Source organism: Ranitomeya imitator, chromosome 3 (assembly GCF_032444005.1).
Source record: "Ranitomeya imitator isolate aRanImi1 chromosome 3, aRanImi1.pri, whole genome shotgun sequence".
Classification (NCBI taxonomy): domain Eukaryota; kingdom Metazoa; phylum Chordata; class Amphibia; order Anura; family Dendrobatidae; genus Ranitomeya; species Ranitomeya imitator.
Genome location: NC_091284.1, coordinates 662,275,171 through 662,295,918, shown reverse-complemented (window position 1 = coordinate 662,295,918; position 20,748 = coordinate 662,275,171). Strand labels below are relative to the sequence as shown.

The 20,748-nt window shown below is 41.2% G+C and overlaps 1 protein-coding gene across 1 annotated transcript in view; it reads left to right on the top strand.

The window, feature by feature from the left end:
- HTR2A (5-hydroxytryptamine receptor 2A) overlaps positions 1-20,159 on the top strand; it is a 142,287-nt gene extending 122,128 nt beyond the window's left edge. The window contains exon 4 of the mRNA XM_069760225.1: positions 19,055-20,159. Coding sequence (XP_069616326.1) covers positions 19,055-19,836 — 782 coding nt within the window. The 3' untranslated portion in view covers positions 19,837-20,159. The remainder of the gene's footprint in view (positions 1-19,054) is intronic.
- The last annotated feature ends 589 nt before the right edge of the window (positions 20,160-20,748 follow it).

The following is a 20,748-nucleotide window of genomic DNA, read 5'->3' as shown; positions in this document are numbered from 1 at the left end:
GTTGTGCATATGCTGGTTATCTGCCCCACAGTCTACAATCATACTGATACCAAGTGCTGTATGGACAGCTTGGCCTTCTACCAATAGAAGCAGCCATACACTATACTGTATACGGATTGCAGATAACTCGCAGCTTTCTATTACTATTCGGTTATGTTCACACAACCATATTTTCAGTTCGGGGGCTATCCATGTAAAAAACTGATATCATACAGCCCAATTTATTCAATTGGGCTGATGAGGTGATTATTTTTTTTACCAGATGTCTGCGTAAAAAAATGTTAGCATACACTATTCTCTTCTGTACTTTGCATTAACTCACTATTCAAGACTGTGGGTATGGCTGCCCAAAAAACATTGGATCCCATGCAGGTCATCCATATTGACTACTAGTTTGCATTGACATTGTTAACATAGTTAAAAAAAAAACTGTATTTGATCTTGAAAATTTTACCCCCTTTTGAGTTTATGTTGTTTGCTCCCCTTCTTCCCAGAGCAATAACTTTTTTATTTTTCCATCTATATGACTATGTGAGAAATTGTTTTGCAGAATGAGTTGTACTTTTGAAAGACACCATTGGTTTTACCATATAGTGTACTGGAAAAGGGGAAAGAAAATCCAAGTGCAGTGAAATTGCAAAAAAAGTGCAATGCCACAATCGTTTTTTTGTTTTTACCATGTTCACCCAATGCTAAACCTGACCTGCCATTATGACTCTCGAGGTCATTACGAGTTCGTAGATATGAAACAATGCGTCATTGTTTGAGTCATGAGACTCGTAGCCATCTCCATTTTTCGTGATCTGGGGCTGGGTGAAAATTTATTTTTTACGTGATGAGCTGATGGTTTTATTGTTACCATTTTGGTTTGGACACAATGTTTTGATTTCCTGCATTTTAATGCAATGTTGTAACTACAAAAAAAAATGTAATTCTGGCGGTTTGATTTTTTTTTTCGTTACGACGCTTACCGATCAGATTAATTATTTTTATACATTTATAGATTGGGCGATTCTGAATGTGGCAATACCAAATACAGTACAGACCAAAAGTTTGGACACACCTTCTCATTTAAAGATTTTTCTGTATTTTCATGACTATGAAAATTGTACATTCACACTGAAGGCATCAAAACTATGAATTAACACATGTGGAATTATAAACTTAACAAAAAAGTGTGAAACAACTGAAATTATGTCTTATATTCTAGGTTCTTCAAAGTAGCCACCTTTTGCTTTGATGACTGCTTTGCACACTCTTGGCATTCTCTGGATGAGCTTCAAGAGGTAGTCACCAGGAATGATCTTCCAACAATCTTGAAGGAGTTCCCAGAGATGCTTAGCACTTGTTGGCCCTTTTGCCTTCACTCTGCGGTCCAGCTCAAAACCCAAACCATCTCGATTGGGTTTAGGTCTGGTGACTGTGGAGGCCAGGTCATCTGGCATAGCACCCCATCACTCTCCTTCTTGGTCAAATAGCCCTTATACAGCCTGGAGGTGTGTTTGGGGTCATTGTCCTGCTGAAAAATAAATGATGGTCCAACTAAACGCAAACCGGATGGAATAGCATGTCGCTGCAAGATGCTGTGGTAGCCATGCTGGTTCAGTATGCCTTCAATTTTGAATAAATCCCCAACAGTGTCACCAGCAAAGCACCCCCACACCATCACACCTCCTCCTCCATGCTTCACGGTGGGAACCAGACATGTGGAGTCCATCCGTTCACCTTTTCTGCGTCGCACAAAGATACGGTGGAATCAAAGATCTCAAATTTGGACTCATCAGAACAAAGCACAGATTTCCACTGGTCCAATGTGCATTCCTTGTGTTCTTTAGCCAAACAAGTCTCTTCTGCTTGTTGCCTGTCCGTAGCAGTGGTTTCCTAGCAGCTATTTTACCATGAAGGCCTGCTGCACAAAGTCTCCTCTTAACAGTTGTTGTAGAGATCTGTCTGCTGCTAGAATTCTGTGTGGCATTGACCTGGTCTCTAATCTGAGATGCTGTTAACCTGCGATTTCTGAGGCTAGTGACTCGGATAAACTTATCCTCAGAAGCAGAGGTGACTCTTGGTCTTCCTTTCCTGGGGTGGTCCTCATGTGAGCCAGTTTCTTTGTAGCGCTTGATGGTTTTGGCAACTGCGCTTGGGGACACTTTCAAAGTTTTCCCAATTTTTCAGACTGACTAACCTTAATTTCTTAAAGTAATGATGGCCACTTGTTTTTCTTTACTTAGCTGATTTTTTTCTTGCCATAATACAAATTCTAACAGTCTATTCAGTAGGACTATCAGCTGTGTATCCACCAAACTTCTGCTCAACACAACTGATGGTCCCAACCCCATTTATAATGCAAGAAATCCCACTTATTAAACCTGAGAGTGCACACCTGTGAATTAAAAACCATTTCGCTCGCTACACTCATCAGGAGGGCGTTAAACTAGAAGAAGAGGGGACGGGAAGAAAAACATTAGACTTGAACAAAGAAGATCCAGGAAAACAAACTCAGAAGGGAGGTAAGAACATTTCTAAAACAATCCACAGCGAGGAGATTGGAACAAAACAAAATCCTCTAAACTGCATGCTTGCAAACGCCAGAAGCCTGACAAACAAGATGGAAGAACTAGAAGCAGAAATATCTACAGGTAACTTTGACATAGTGGGAATAACCGAGACATGGTTAGATGAAAGCTATGACTGGGCAGTTAACTTACAGGGTTACAGTCTGTTTAGAAAGGATCGTAAAAATCGGAGAGGAGGAGGGGTTTGTCTCTATGTAAAGTCTTGTCTAAAGTCCACTTTAAGGGAGGATATTAGCGAAGGAAATGAGGATGTCGAGTCCATATGGGTCGAAATTCATGGAGGGAAAAATGGTAACAAAATTCTCATTGGGGTCTGTTACAAACCCCCAAATATAACAGAAACCATGGAAAGTCTACTTCTAAAGCAGATAGATGAAGCTGCAACCCATAATGAGGTCCTGGTTATGGGGGACTTTAACTACCCGGATATTAACTGGGAAACAGAAACCTGTGAAACCCATAAAGGCAACAGGTTTCTGCTAATAACCAAGAAAAATTATCTTTCACAATTGGTGCAGAATCCAACCAGAGGAGCAGCACTTTTAGACCTAATACTATCTAATAGACCTGACAGAATAACAAATCTGCAGGTGGTCGGGCATCTAGGAAATAGTGACCACAATATTGTACAGTTTCACCTGTCTTTCACTAGGGGGACTTGTCAGGGAGTCACAAAAACACTGAACTTTAGGAAGGCAAAGTTTGACCAGCTTAGAGATGCCCTTAATCTGGTAGACTGGGACAATATCCTCAGAAATAAGAATACAGATAATAAATGGAAAATGTTTAAGAACATCCTAAATAGGCACTGTAAGCGGTTTATACCTTGTGGGAATAAAAGGACTAGAAATAGGAAAAACCCAATGTGGCTAAACAAAGAAGTAAGACAGGCAATTAACAGTAAAAAGAAAGCATTTGCACTACTAAAGCAGGATGGCACCATTGAAGCTCTAAAAAACTATAGGGAGAAAAATACTTTATCTAAAAAACTAATTAAAGCTGCCAAAAAGGAAACAGAGAAGCACATTGCTAAGGAGAGTAAAACTAATCCCAAACTGTTCTTCAACTATATCAATAGTAAAAGAATAAAAACTGAAAATGTAGGCCCCTTAAAAAATAGTGAGGAAAGAATGGTTGTAGATGACGAGGAAAAAGCTAACATATTAAACACCTTCTTCTCCACGGTATTCACGGTGGAAAATGAAATGCTAGGTGAAATCCCAAGAAACAATGAAAACCCTATATTAAGGGTCACCAATCTAACCCAAGAAGAGGTGAGAAACCGGCTAAATAAGATTAAAATAGATAAATCTCCGGGTCCGGATGGCATACACCCACGAGTACTAAGAGAACTAAGTAATGTAATAGATAAACCATTATTTCTTATTTTTAGGGACTCTATAGCGACAGGGTCTGTTCCGCAGGATTGGCGCATAGCAAATGTGGTGCCAATATTCAAAAAGGGCTCTAAAAGTGAACCTGGAAATTATAGGCCAGTAAGTCTAACCTCTATTGTTGGTAAAATATTTGAAGGGTTTCTGAGGGATGTTATTCTGGATTATCTCAATGAGAATAACTGTTTAACTCCATATCAGCATGGGTTTATGAGAAATCGCTCCTGTCAAACCAATCTAATCAGTTTTTATGAAGAGGTAAGCTATAGGCTGGACCACGGTGAGTCATTGGACGTGGTATATCTCGATTTTTCCAAAGCGTTTGATACCGTGCCGCACAAGAGGTTGGTACACAAAATGAGAATGCTTGGTCTGGGGGAAAATGTGTGTAAATGGGTTAGTAACTGGCTTAGTGATAGAAAGCAGAGGGTGGTTATAAATGGTATAGTCTCTAACTGGGTCGCTGTGACCAGTGGGGTACCGCAGGGGTCGGTATTGGGACCTGTTCTCTTCAACATATTCATTAATGATCTGGTAGAAGGTTTACACAGTAAAATATCGATATTTGCAGATGATACAAAACTATGTAAAGCAGTTAATACAAGAGAAGATAGTATTCTGCTACAGATGGATCTGGATAAGTTGGAAACTTGGGCTGAAAGGTGGCAGATGAGGTTTAACAATGATAAATGTAAGGTTATACACATGGGAAGAAGGAATCAATGTCACCATTACACACTGAATGGGAAACCACTGGGTAAATCTGACAGGGAGAAGGACTTGGGGATCCTAGTTAATGATAAACTTACCTGGAGCAGCCAGTGCCAGACAGCAGCTGCCAAGGCAAACAGGATCATGGGGTGCATTAAAAGAGGTCTGGATACACATGATGAGAGCATTATACTGCCTCTGTACAAATCCCTAGTTAGACCGCACATGGAGTACTGTGTCCAGTTTTGGGCACCGGTGCTCAGGAAGGATATAATGGAACTAGAGAGAGTACAAAGGAGGGCAACAAAATTAATAAAGGGGATGGGAGAACTACAATACCCAGATAGATTAGCGAAATTAGGATTATTTCGTCTAGAAAAAAGACGACTGAGGGGCGATCTAATAACCATGTATAAGTATATAAGGGGACAATACAAATATCTCGCTGAGGATCTGTTTATACCAAGGAAGGTGACGGGCACAAGGGGGCATTCTTTGCGTCTGGAGGAGAGAAGGTTTTTCCACCAACATAGAAGAGGATTCTTTACTGTTAGGGCAGTGAGAATCTGGAATTGCTTGCCTGAGGAGGTGGTGATGGCGAACTCAGTCGGGGGGTTCAAGAGAGGCCTGGATGTCTTCCTGGAGCAGAACAATATTGTATCATACAATTAGGTTCTGTAGAAGGACGTAGATCTGGGGATTTATTATCATGGAATATAGGCTGAACTGGATGGACAAATGTCTTTTTTCGGCCTTACTAACTATGTTACTATGTTACTATGTATTTCCGCTGACTACCTCTTGAAGCTCATCAAGACAATGCCAAGAGTGTGCAAAGCAGTCATCAAAGCAAAAGGTGGCTACTTTGAAGAACCTAGAATATAAGACATAATTTCAGTTGTTTCAGTTTTTTGGTAAGTATGTACGGTAATTTCACATGTGTTAATTCATAGTTTTGATGCCTTCAGCGTGAATGTACAATTTTCATAGTCATGAAAATACAGAAAAATCTTTAAATGAGAAGGTGTGTCCAAACTTTTGGTCTGTACTGTATGTGTATTTTTTTTTTTATTATTATTATTTTATTTTGAATGGGGTGTGATTTAAATTTAATTTTTTTTATTATTTGAAAACTTTTTTTTCTATTTAAAACTTGCTTCAATAGTCTCCATGGGAGACTAGAAGCTGCTATCATCCGATTGCTTATGCTACACATAGCAGGGCTTCAGCCCTGCTCTGTGTGGCAAAAATTCTCACTTGCTATGAGCACCGATGGGCAGGATTCGTGATACGACGTGATCATGTTAAATGCTGTTGTATTGACAGCGGCATTTAACAGGTTAACAGCTGTGGGTGGATCGCGATTCCACCGGCGGCTGTTAGGGGCACATGTCAGCTGTTGAAATTTTATGATGTGCAGGAAAAGATGTGGACTCAGCGCCAGAGCCCACATCAAAGGGGGAGACCAGACATGCGCCATACATGTCGTGAAGGGGTTAATAACTGCTGATGTATAAAAATTAATGCCATACTGATGACAATACAGATTAAAAATCGTCCATTTTTAATGAAAATCTGACAATATTTTAACCCCTTTCTACCATTGGACATACTATTCTGTCCATGTGGGGTGGGCCCTACTTCCCAAGGACAGAATAGTACGTCCAGCGCGATCAGCTGCGCTCACGGGGGGAGCGCGGCCGATCGCCGCCGGGTGTCAGCTGACTATCGCAGCTGACATCCGGCACTATGTGCCAGGAGCAGTCACGGACCGCTCCTGGCACATTAACCCCTGGTACACTGCAATCAAAGATGATCGCAGCGTTCCGGGGGGCATAGGGAAACATCGCGCAGGGAGGGGGCTCCCTGCGTGCTTCTCTGAGACCCTCTGAGCAACACGATGTGATCGTGTTGCTGCAAGGGTCTCCTACCTCCTTCTCCCTGCAAGCCCCGAATCCAAAATGGCCGCGGGGCTCCATCCGGGTCCTGCAGGGAGGTGGCTTGCCAGCGTCTGCTCAGAGTAGGAGCTGGCAAGCCTGCAGCCCTGCCTGTCAGATCGCTGATCTGACACAGTGCTGTGCAAAGTGTCAGATCAGCGATCTGACCCTATAGTATCATGTCCCCCCCTCCCCGGGACAATGCAAAAAAGTAAAAAATAAATAAAAATTCACATGTGTAAAAAAAAAAAAAAATCCTAATTATAGAAAAAAAAATTGTTCCAATAAATACATTTCTTTATCTAAATAAAAAAACAATAAAAGTGCACATATTTAGTATCGCCGCGTCCGTAATGACCCCACCTATAAAACTGTCCTACTAGTTAAACCCTTCAGTGAACACTGTCACAAAAAAACGAGGCAAAAAACGCTTTATTATCATACCGCCGAACAAAAACTGGAACGCGATCACAAAAAAGGATATAAATATCCATGGTACCGCTGAAAACGTCATCCTGTCCCGCAAAAAACGAGCCACCATACAGCGTCATCAGCGAAAAATTAAAAAAGTTATAGTCCTCAGAATAAAGCGATACAAAATAATTATTTTTTATATAAAATAGTTTTTATCGTATAAAAGCACCAAAACATAAAAAAATTATTTAAATGAGGTATTGCTGCAATTGTACTGACCTGAAGAATAAAACTGCTTTATCAATTTTACCAAACGCGGAACGGTATAAACGCCCCTCCCCCAAAGAAATTCATGAATACCTGGTTTTTGGTCATTCTACCTCCCAAACATCGAAATAAAAAGCGATCAAAAAATGTCATGTGCCCGAAAATGTTACCAATAAAAATGTCAACTCGTCCCGCAAAAAACAAGACCTCACATGACTCTGTGGACCAAAATATGGAAAAATTATAGCTCTCAAAATGTGGAGACGCAAAAACTATTTTTTGCAATAAAAAGCGTCTTTTAGTGTGTGACAGCTGTCAATCATAAAAATCCGCTAAAATGCCCGCTATAAATAGTAAATCAAACCCCCCTTCATCACCCCCTTAGTTAGTGAAAAATAATAAAATTTAAAAAATGTATTTATTTCCATTTTCCCATTAGGGTTAGGGTTGGGGCTAAAGTTAGGGTTAGGGTTGGGGCTAGGGTTAGAGCTAGGGTTAGGGTTGGGGCTAGGGTAAGGATTGGGGCTAAGGTTAGGGTTGGGGCTAGGGTTAGTGTTAGGGCTAGGGTTAGGTTTGGGGCTAGGTTTAGGGCAACAGTTAGGGTTTGGGCTAAAGTTAGGGTTAGGGTTGGGGCTAAAGTTAGGGTTTGGATTACATTTACGGTTGTGAATAGGGTTGGGTTTAGGGTTAGGGTTGTGTCAGAGTTAGGGTTACCATTGGGATTAGGGTTAGGGGTGTGTTTGGATTAGGGTTTCAGTTATAATTGGGGGGTTTTCACTGTTTAGGCACATCAGGGGCTCTCCAAGCAAATACAAAAAATAGCTAGCGCACTACACTAATAAACTAGATAAGTCAAGGGGGTGCAAGACTGATGGCTGATATACAAAGTCATAAGCACACAAGAAACAGAAGCCACCAAAAATGTCCGCACACCACCAGAGTAATATGTAAAGAATACAAAAGCTTTATTGGTAACATCATTTAAAAACATTTAAAACCATGTACAACGCCCTCCGTACATACATAGTTATAATTGTTCCCACTGCGTGCCGCAAAAAATACCATATAATAATGGACCGTATGCACAGCCGTACATAAATCCTAAATACAATATCAAGATAATATTAATAAACAAACTGTATAATATACCAGCATAGCATGCACAGTTCAAAATAATGAAAGCCTGATAGCAAAAGCCGCCCCATCATAATACATGGCCCCCCACACATTGTCCCTATAAATCCAGGGAGTATAAAGTAGAATAATACCCTAGACAAGAGAGCAAGTGTCTCCAAAATGAACCAACATACCCAGTAAGATCGTGAGCCACAGAAAATGCAGAGGCACAAAGGTATGCGCTTGAGAGGCACGAAGGAGCAGAGGCTCAGTTATGAGGCTAGGCTACCGCAGGGCAGTAATGACCGGAGGGAAAGCCCAACGCGTGTCGCTGTTCAAAGACAGCTTCGTCAGGGGAAGTGGCTGTACCATATCCAATGAGGCTTTTAAATACCTGATAATTGACTGACTTGCCTGATCCGATCTGTAGCTGGCCGGAAATGGAGACCGGAAAACCGGAAATGATGCAAAGAAGGGCAAAGAATAGGTACGTACTGAGTATAGAGTAGCGCATGCGCCGGCAAGAAGGTCAGGCAGCACAGAAGGTATCGAGGAGCTGGATTACAAATGAATGAATACCGCGCAAGCGCAGCTCCCTGGAGCAGAGATGGTGACAGTTCTGAACACACAACTGTCAGCATATCCGGAGCAAGCCGATAATGGGCGCAAGGAAGGACCTACATCGAAACCAAGGGGTAACGGGAACAAAAACGCCAAATGAAACTTGGTATGATAGTGAGATATGGCCTAAGGGGAAGAATTGTAATATTGAGGCAAAGAAATACAAAATACAGTTACAAATAATACATGCAGATAACATTGCTATACCATCAACCAATAAATGCATAAATAGCAGATAGACAAGAATACTTATGTGGATAAATGGGTATACCATTAAACAATGTTACTGAAATAACTATATATATACATTTGGATCAAAAAATTAAACCGGGATCCAGTTGTTTGTATATAAGAATAGTAAAACAACACTATAAAAGCATAGATTCCAACAATATAGTATCACAGAAAATTCATAGATCAATATGGGTGCACATCCATATCTGTATTTCCGCCGTATATTCAATAAAAGTCCATATGTACTCCAGACTCCATATGCAGAAAGGCTTCATCCAAATCAGAAAAGGAAAGATCCCATAAGATGCCTTGTTGATAGTCCATAATAATCCTTCTTCCAAAGTTAAAGATAATGATCAAGAGTCTCCGTAACCTAGTTCACCAGCCAGTACGATTCTCCAGTTATACATAGGTCACTGGGTTATATGCACCACCCAACGAAGTGTAAGGCTGATATTCAAAGAGGGAAGGAAGATCATCCAAGAAAACCTGTAAAGAGGAGATCTTCATTAATCCCATAGGGTGTAACGGAGTGGAGCAGGTAAATCCAACGGGACTCTACCTGCAACAGTTTCTTGTGTAGTGAACCACCCCTACCAGAGGTCCTAAGGTGTTCCAAACCAATCACCCTCGTGTTGGCGTAACTCCCAGCATGATGAGTCAGGTAGTGGGCTGCCACCGTGGTTAGAGTCTTGCCCTTATCCCTATCAGCCGCCGCTGTATGGATCGTTGAAAAGTGTTCCTGTATCCTTCGGCGCAGCTCCTGTGAAGTCTGGCCTACATAGATACGAGGGCAAGTACAAATAATGGCATAGACGACATTAGATGTTCTACAATTGATGTAGGACCTAAGTTTATGTGACATCTGATCGGTGGGATTAATGAACAAATCACATGTGGGATGCATGTAGGGACATACAGTACAATTCCCACACGGAAAAGATCCTTTCAGGACAATACCCCGGTTGAGTCTATGGGTGGGCCTGGTGTAGTGGCTCCTCGTCAGTATGTCCCTAAAATTAGGGGCCCTTTTGGCAGTCACTAAGGGTCATGGGCTTACTACCTGTGCCGTCTGTGTATCAGTGGTCAAAATTCTCCAGTGATTATTCAGGATACTCCTTACCTGGTTCCACTGGGTATGATATCCCAAGATAAAACGTGCAAAATTGTCCGTTTTCTTCTTCGTTGAAACCAACAAGGTATCCTGTGACTGTGATCTTGCTCCCTGGTAGGCACGAGAGATACATTTCTTAGGGTAGTTTCTCCTCCTAAAGTGTTCCGTAAGATCATGCGCTTCCCTCCGAAAGTCCTCATCATTGGTGCAGTTTCTTCTCACCCTGAGAAACTGTCCTCTCCGAATCCCATCCCTCGTGTGTCTTGGGTGAAAACTGCGATATTCCAGCAGACTGTTGACCGCTGTGGGTTTCCGATACAGGCAGGTAGATAGTTTGCCATTCTGACATTTGATCTCCAAATCCAAGAATTGAACTGCATCGGAAGAGAACTGGTGAGTCAAAAAAATATCGAGAGAATTATGATTGAGGTCGTCCAAAAATTCCTGACATTCCTCAATAGAACCTGACCAAATAAAGAAAATGTCGTCTATGAATCGCGACCAATGCCGTACCTTGCTGGTGAATAGGTTGGAGACATAGACGAACGTGAACTCCCACCACCCTAAAAAAAGATTTGCAACGGCTGGGGCGCAGCGTGCCCCCATCGCCACACCGGATGTCTGGATGTAAAAAGTCCTGTCAAATAAGAAAAAAATGTGTCTCAAAATAAAACTTAGTAAATCAATAATGAAGGAGTCATGCATTCTGTCCGAGTTGGTTTGTTGATCAAGAAAGAACGTCACCGCCCGTAAGCCATCATCATGATTGATGTTCGAGTAGAGAGACTCTACGTCACAAGTAACCATAATTTCTCCCGGTAACAGGTCCAACCCCTTGTATCTGCTGATAAAGTGTGAGGAGTCTCTGGTGTAGGATGGTAAATTAAGTACAAATGGCTGTAAAAAAAAGTCAATATATGTGCACGCCTTTTCACAGAGACTCCCAATGCTAGATACAATTGGTCGACCCGAAGGTTTGTTAATGCTCTTATGTACTTTGGGTAACATGTAAAACGTAGATATGATTGGTTCCTCTACCCAAATGAAGTCCCATTCATTAGTACTGATGACTCCCAGTTCGAACGCCCTATCATGAGAGCTCTCAATTTGATAGAAAACACCCCCGTAGGATTGGAAGGTAATCTGCGGTAGAATTGCTGGTTACTCAACTGCCTATTTGCTTCCTCGAGATATAGTTCATGAGGCCACAAGACCACATTACCCCCCTTATCCGCCTCCCTAATTAAAAATTCCTTATTAGATTTTAGGCCAGATAGGGTCCGTTGTTCCTGAGGAGTTAAATTAGGCCTAACGCCTGTCTTAGGGGGTAATGCTTCAATATCTTGTTTAACCATCTCGAAGAAGATCTTAACAGATGGTACAATAGATAAGGGTGGACATACAGAAGACTTGTTCTTGTGAGGAAATTTGGGCCTACCTGTACTGGACTCACCCTCTTGCAGAAGCTCCATTAGGTCCTGGAAAACTCTGTGTTCAGTCTGATCCAAAGAAGAAAACCTGTGTGGCTGTTTATTCAAAACCTGTAGGACAATTTTCCTACAGAACAAAAAAAGATCTTTGATCAGAGTGAATTTATCAGTACTTTGTGCGGGCGAAAACGTCAAACCTCTCCTTAATACTGCCATCTCTATAGATGTTAATTGATATTGGGACAAATTAACGATCTGCAGTGTGTCATGCTCAGTCCGATTAGCCGACTCACCATCATTATTAGTCGCTGACGGGATCACTTGTGTTGTTTCCTCCGTTTGTTGTGATATGGGGGTCTGTATCCCCTGTTCCTGGTGATCCGGGTAAAGAGACCTATGTCTCCCGCGCCCTCGCCTGGTCCGGGTCCTGGTTCTATGTCGCTTTCCGCGGATGATAAAAAATCACTTGACGAGGGGCCATCTGTTGTTGGAATATTCCGGGAGGAATTGATTGGACCCTGTCCACTTTTAGGTCCCCGGCGTTGATTACCCTGATGTCTCCATTTATAGGCAATATTTTGATCAAAATCCGATTTATCCCTCAAAAATTTGGATCTTTTCTTATCCATAATTTCTTTATCATATCTGTCTAGTCCCTCTTTAAGTTTCACTTTGAAGGGCTGGACTTGTGATACTTCATCAAATTTACTGAGCCTGCTTTCCAAATCCTTGATTTCAGTCTTCACCTGTACCAACAGTTCCCTACCATGTGCAATAAGCATATTGATTAGGATTTCTGAGCAACGGAGCAACCCTTCCTCCTATGTCATGCGGAAGGTACCCGAGGGTTCCCATGCTGGGAAGATGGATATCCTTAATCCCCTTGGTACTAAATTTAATTTTAAGTATTCCTCCAGACACCTGATGTTCCAAAGTAATCTAATACCATGTTTCTGCGCTGCAGTAAGCTCCATAGATACATAGGTGCAAAATCCGAATCCGGACCTTTACCAGTAGTCTCCATAAATGCTGCAGAGGCCGAGGCCTTCCATGCCGCTTCCCTAGCATTCCAATCCATGCCAACCACAAGGATACAGACAAGCCACTGAATATATTAAGTATCTACTCTAATAACAAAAGGCTAGAATAAACCGTGTGCTGCCAAGCCCAAGAACAAACACCATAAGGTGTTTAGAAAAATCCAAGCATATACAAAAAAAAAAAAAAATTATTGGTTGATGGTATAGCAATGTTATCTGCATGTATTATTTGTAACTGTATTTTGTATTTCTTTGCCTCAATATTACAATTCTTCCCCTTAGGCCATATCTCACTATCATACCAAGTTTCATTTGGCGTTTTTTTGTTCCCGTTACCCCTTGGTTTCGATGTAGGTCCTTCCTTGCGCCCATTATCAGCTTGCTCCGGATATGCTGACAGTTGTGTGTTCAGAACTGTCACCATCTCTGCTCCCGGGAGCTGCGCTTGCGCGGTATTCATTCATTTGTAATCCAGCTCCTCGATACCTTCTGTGCTGCCTGACCTTCTTGCCGGCGCATGCGCTACTCTATACTCAGTACGTACCTATTCTTTGCCCTTCTTTGCATCATTTCCGGTTTTCCGGTCTCCATTTCCGGCCAGCTACAGATTGGATCAGGCAAGTCAGTCAATTATCAGGTATTTAAAAGCCTCATTGGATATGGTACAGCCACTTCCCCTGACAAAGCTGTTGGCCTTTCCCTCCGGTTATTACTGCCCTGCGGTAGCCTAGCCTCATAACTGAGCCTCTGCTCCTTGGTGCCTCTCAAGCGCATACCTTTGTGCCTCTGCATTTTCTGTGGCTCACGATCTTACTGGGTATGTTGGTTCATTTTGGAGACACTTGCTCTCTTGTCTAGGGTATTATTCTACTTTATACTCCCTGGATTTATAGGGACAGTGTGCGGGGGGCCATGTATTATGATGGGGCGGCTTTTGCTATCAGGCTTTCATTATTTTGAACTGTCCATGCTATGCTGGTATATTATACAGTTTGTTTATTAATATTATCTTGATATTGTATTTAGGATTTATGGACGGTTGTGCATACGGTCCATTATTATATGGTATTCTTTGCGGCACGCAGTGGGCACAATTATAACTATGTATGTACGGAGGGCGTTGTACATGGTTTTAAATGTTTTTAAATGATGTTACCAATAAAGCTTTTGTATTTTTTACATATTACTCTGGTGGTGTGCGGACATTTTTGGTGGCTTCTGTTTCTTGTGTGCTTATGACATCAGGGGCTCTCCAAACGCGATATGGCATCCGATCTCAATTCCAGCCGATTCTGCGTTGAAAAAGTAAAACAGTGCTCCTTCCCTTCCGAGCTCTCCCGTGTGCCCAAACAGGGGTTTACCCCAACATATGGGGTATCAGCGTACTCAGGACACATTGGACAACAACTTTTGAGGTCCAATTTCTCCTGTTACCTTTGGAAAATACAAAACTGGGGGCTAAAAATTATTTTTGTGGAAAAATATTTTTTTTTCACGGCTCTGCGTTATAAACTGTAGTGAAACACTTGGGGGTTCAAAGTTCTCACAACACATCTAGATAAGTTCCTTGGGGGTCTAGTTTCCAATATGGGGTCACTTGTGGGGGGTTTCTACTGTTTAGTTACATCAGGGGCTCTGCAAATGCAACGTGACGCCTGCAGACCAATCTATCTAAGTCTGCATTCCAAATGCCGCTCCTTCCCTTCCGAGCTCTGCCATGCGTCCAAACGGTGGTTCCCCCCACATATTGGGTATCAGCATACTCAGGACAAATTGGACAACTTTTGGGGTTCAATTTCAAGTGTTACCCTTGGAAAAATACGAAACTGGGGGCTAAAAAATAATTTTTGTGGAAAAAAAAGGATTTTTTATTTTCACGGCTCTGCTTTATAAACTGTAGTGAAACACTTGGGGGTTCAAAGTTCTCACAAAACATCTAGATAAGTTCCTTGGGGGGTCTAGTTTCCAATATGGGGTCACTTGTTGGGGGTTTCTACTGTTTAGTTACATCAGGGGCTCTGCAAATGCAACGTGACACCTGCAGACCAATCCATCTAAGTCTGCATTCCAAATGCCGCTCCTTCCCTTCCGAGCTCTGCCATGCGCCCAAACGGTGGTTCCCCCCACATATTGGGTATCAGCGTACTCAGGACAAATTGGACAACTTTTGGGGTTCAATTTCAACTGTTACCCTTGGAAAAATACAAAACTGGGGGCTAAAAAATAATTTTTGTGGAAAAAAAAGGATTTTTCATTTTTACGGCTCTGTGTTATAAACTGTAGTGAAGCACTTGGGAGTTCAAAGTTCTCACAACACATCTAGATATGTTCCTTGGGGGTCTTGTTTCCAATATGGGGTTACTTGTGGGGGGTTTCTACTGTTTAGGTACATCAGGGGCTCTGCAAATGCAATGTGATGAATACAGACCAATACATCTAAGTCTGCATTACAAATGGCGCTTCTTCGCTTCCGAGCTCTGCCATGCACTCAAACGGTGGTTCCCCCCACATATGGGGTATCAGCGTACTCAGGACACATTGGACAACAACTTTTGGGGTCCAATTTCAACTGTTACCCTTGGAAAAATACAAAACTGAGGGCTAAAAAAACTTTTTTTTTTCCACAACAATTATTTTTTATTTTCACGGCTCTGCCTTATAAACTGTAGTGAAACACTTCGGGGTTCAAAGTTCTCACAACACATCTAGATAAGTTCCTTGGGGGGTCTAGTTTCCAATATGGGGTCAATTGTGGGGGGTTTCTACTGTTTAGGTACATTAGGGGCTCTGCAAACACAATGTAACGCCTGCAGACCATTCCATCTAAGCCTGCATTCCAAATGGCTCTCCTTCCCTTCCGAGCTCTCCCATGCGCCCAAATGGTGGTTCCCCACCACATATCAGCATACTCAGGACAAATTGGACAACAACTTTTGGGGTCCAATTTCTTCTCTTACCCTTGGGAAAATAAAAAATAATGGGTGAAAAAATCATTTTTATGAAAAAATATGATTTTTTATTTTATGGCTCTGCATTATAAACTTCTGTGAAGCACTTGGTGGGTCAAAGTGCTCATCACACATCTAGATAAGTTCCTTAGGGGGTCTATTTTCCAAAATGGTGTCACTTGTGGGGGGATTCAATGTTTAGGCACATCAGTGGCTCTCCAAACGCTACATGGCGTCCCATCTCAATTCCTGTCAATTTTGCATTGAAAAGTCAAACGGCGCTCCTTCCCTTCCGAGCTCTCCCATGCGCCCAAACAGTGGTTTACCCCCACATATGTTGTATCAGCGTACTCAGGACAAATTGTACAACAACTTTCGGGATCCAATTTCTTCTCTTACCCTTGGGAAAATAAAAAATTGGGGGTGAAAAGATCATTTTTGTGAAAAAATATGATTTTTTATTTTTAAGGCTCTGCATTATAAACTTCTGTGAATCACTTAATGGGTCAAAGTGCTTACCACACATCTAGATAAGTTCATTAGGGGGTCTACTTTCCAAAATGGTGTCACTTGTGGGGGTTTCAATATTTAGGCACATCAGGGGCTCTCCAAACACAACATGGCGTCCCATCTCAATTCCTGTCAATTTTGCATTGAAAAGTCAAATGGCGCTCCTTCGCTTCCGAGCTCTGCCATGCGCCCAAACAGTGGTTTACCCACATATGGGATATCTGCGTACTCAGGACAAATTGTACAACAACTTTTGGGGTCCATTTTCTCCTGTTACCCTTGGTAAAATAAAACAAATTGGAGCTGAAATACATTTTTTGTGAAAAAGTTAAATGTTCATTCTTCTTTAAACATTCCAAAAATTCCTGTGAAACATCTAAAGGGTTAATAAACGTCTTGAATGTGGTTTTGAGCACCTTGAGGGGTGCAGTTTTTAGAATGGTGGCACACTTGGTTATTTTCTATCATATAGACCCCTCAAAATGACTTCAAATGTGATGTGGTCCCTAAAAAAATGGTGTTGTAAAAATGAGAAATTGCTGGTCCACTTTTAACCCTTATAACTCCCTAACAAAAAAATGTGGTTCCAAAATTGCGCTGATGTAAAGTAGACATGTGGGAAATGTTACTTATTAAGTATTTTGTGATTTAAGGGCATAAAAATTCATACATGGAAAATTGCAAAATTTTCAAAATTTTTGCCAAATTTCCGTTTTTTTCACAAATAAACGCAGGTAATATCAAATAAATTTTCCCACTATCATGAAGTACAACATGTCACGAGAAAACAGTGTCAGAATCACCGGGATCCGTTGAAGTGTTCCAGAGTTATAACCTCATAAAGGGACAGTGGTCAGAATTGTAAAAATTGGCCCGGTCATTAACGTGCAAACCACCCTTGGGGGTAAAGGGGTTAATACTATCATGTGAACTTGTGGGAATGTCTGGTTAAAGTACTGAACAACAAATTATAGTTTAGGACAGTGTATATTAATTCCTGACCCCTTGCATTAGAGGGGGACCAGCCATCGCTAGTCCCACTCTCCTTCCCATGGAACAAGGGAGTGTGGAAAATGGCCCAAAAGTCATGTAAAGGATAAGGAAGGGAAACAAACACTAACGCAGGGACATGTTGAGTCTATGATATGGCTGCCAAATTTTTCCTTGCACACTCCTACTACATTATGTAATAATATAAATATGCCTAAAAATAGTTAAAGGGTTGGTTTTAATTACAAAAAGTGTAGCAAATCACAGCTTATTAAAATTTTCAGCTATTAATCCTTTTCTTTACAGCTCGCCATCTTGGAGACCAATCACCGCCACTAGACAGCAGACCATGTGCAGAGCTTACAAGCTTCTAAGCAATATTTTGCAACTGGAACTGGACTGGATTTCTGTAGTGCCCCTGTACAGTATCTCCTAATCCTAAAAAGTTTCCGCGAAGTGCTTGCAAGCTAGTCAGCAGTGATGGTCGGTCTCCTAGGAAACGAGATGCAAACAAAACTGTTAAATCCTCAAGAACAGCTGCTTTTTTGAATAAGCAGTTAATTGTGAAAGTGCTTGTTTGTACAGGCACCATGCGACAATATTCATCTGTGTAGATGGTAATAAATTCAGTTAGTATCCTTATATCACTAATATGTTTTCACAGACAATCCTATTCTTTCTATCCACTACAATCTATCTGCAAACTTCTCTTGGTTGTGATCTTTACATCATGACATCTGCTGTTTTTCTCTTGCTTTGTAATCACAAAGTAAAACATTCTCAGCTCTCACAGTATCAGCATGTTCTCCTGCTGCTTTAAGTGAACGAGTATATGGTTGACACTGTGGGCTATTATCTGTTTATCCTAAAAACACAATAAAATAGAATGTGTCTAACAACTATATATATATATAAAACCCATGGTGGGAGATATGTAGTGAGGTGACACACTGACTTTTGGCATGCAAGGGTTTTGATTTCTATATACAGTAATTGCAGTACAACCCAATGCAATGGTGTCATAATATGTCTGCATGTGATCATGACCATTCTTCCTTGCTTGATGCCTAGTGTGTGAAGTTAATGTTAGCTTTGCTGAGTGGGAAGTCACCCCAGGATAAGTGGTCACAATTACCTTTCTTCTAGATGATAGTTGGAGGGCAGCTGTCAGCAGTGTTAAAGCAACCCTCCACCCTAACACTGAAAAGTGACAATGCATTTGTCATGTGTGGTCATCATAATTGGTACCCTCCCTTTGGCTCCAGATTAGTCTGCTGAGGCCAGTGTATCAGTTGTCCTGCATCCAAGATGGCCAACCCAGTGACAAAAGGTGCTAGGCTACGAATAAAGCATGCTTTAGCTGCAGAGTAAAGGCAGGAGAGACGTGATTCAAACTTACCACTGCCGGTCTCTGCAATGGCGGTAATGTGAAGCAATCGAAGCAGACCAGGTAGTGTGACTCTACATCAAATGTGCAAGGTTGGTGGTCTTCTCAAGGCCACGTTTACACATTCAGTATTTGGTCAGTATTTTACCTCAGTATTTGTAAGCCAAAGCCAGAAGTGGGAGAAAAATACAGAAGTGGTGACGTGTTTCTATTCTACTTTTCCTCTAATTGTTCCACTTCTGGTTTTGGATTGCAAATACTGTTGTAAAATGCTGACCAAATAGTAAACGTGTTAACATGGCCGTAGCCTTATATTCAGCCTCCAGAACTATTAATATTTACCACTTTTCTTATGTTTTCTTCAGGTATCTCCATGCCAGTGCCTGTGTTCGGCCTCCAGGACGACAGCAAAGTATTCAACCAAGAAAACTGTTCTTTATCTGATGATCTCTTCATCATTGTTGGTTCCTTTGTGGCTTTTTTCATTCCTCTAATCATAATGGTGGTCACATACTTTTTAACTATAAAATCACTCCAGAAAGAAGCTGACCTGTGTTTCAATAACCTGGGGGCAAAGAGCAAGCTTGCGTTGTTCAGTTTCCTCCCGCAAACATCTCTTTCATCTGAGAAACTATTTCAGCGTTCTTTGCCAAAAGAATTAGCTCCGTATGGAAGAAAAACTATGCAGTCCATCAGCAATGAGCAAAAAGCCTCCAAGGTCCTGGGGATTGTGTTTTTCCTCTTTGTGATTATGTGGTGTCCATTTTTCATCACTAATGTGATGGCTGTGTTCTGCAAGGACTTATGCAACAAGCATGTTATTGGAGAATTGTTGAAAGTATTTGTTTGGATTGGTTACCTATCATCAGCAGTAAATCCACTGGTTTATACACTTTTCAACAAAACCTACCGTTCTGCATTCTCGCGCTATATTCAGTGCCGGTACAGGGAGGAAAAGAAGCCTTTACAATTAATTTTAGTGAACACCATCCCAGCACTGGCATACAACTCAAGCCAACTGCAGCTAGCACAAATGAAGAACCTGAAGAAGGGAACCAAAACCAAAACAAATGACTATTCTTTGGTGACTGTAGGATTGCCCGCGTTAGATAAATCGTCTGTTAATGAAAATGATAGCTGTCTGTGATTATAAGGTCATGTTATAAGAGTCAACGTGTTGTATTACTGACTGACGGAGATAAAAGTGTAAACTATGGAAATCAAAGACCGCCTTCAAGATTTTATGATGGAAACCAGGGTGGGATATTCTATCCGGACACTATAGACGTATCCGATATACAACTATTTATTTTTCATTGTAAGGAAAGGAAATAAAAGGGTATAAAGTAACACGATTTTACATGAGGAATACCTCATCCATCTTACTGTACTTCAGATTACTCCATGTATCTGTGATTGAACTCTTGGTAATCCATGTTCTAGTATGGGGCAGCCTTCAATTAAGAGGATTTCAAGAGATACCATGAAACACTTCAGATATACGTGAAGAGTTTTTCCATTTCTACCAACATTCACAGTATGAAACTACATAATATCATTATACATTCTTTTTCTTAGTTTTATTGTACCTATTTTGAGTTATTACTTGTTTTTATACATCATATTTTTCCACACTGAAACACTTGGTTGACCGTGGAGAGTAGTTCAAGTTCCACTCCAGTAACAGATGAGAGCTAGGCTATGTTCACACGCTGTGATTTTGCTGCGTTTTTTTTAATTTGTTGCATGTTTTTATGCAAATTTTAAGCTGTGTTCTACAGTGCCAGCAAAAGCTATGAGATTTCAGAAATATCATGCACGCGCATTGTTTTTTTTCCTGACTGATTTTGAAAACTGCTGTGTTTTTGCAAACTGCAGCATGTAACCTCTTTCAGAGTTTTGTCAACGTTTTCCACCCATAGAAAGTAATAGGTAAGTGCAAACATGCAGCATAAACACCGTAAAAAATGCAGGGTATCAGGTTTTGCTGCATTTTGGGTGCAAGAACCTTAAAAGTTGCATCATGATTTTTTTTTGTGGAGGGGGGGACTAAACCTTA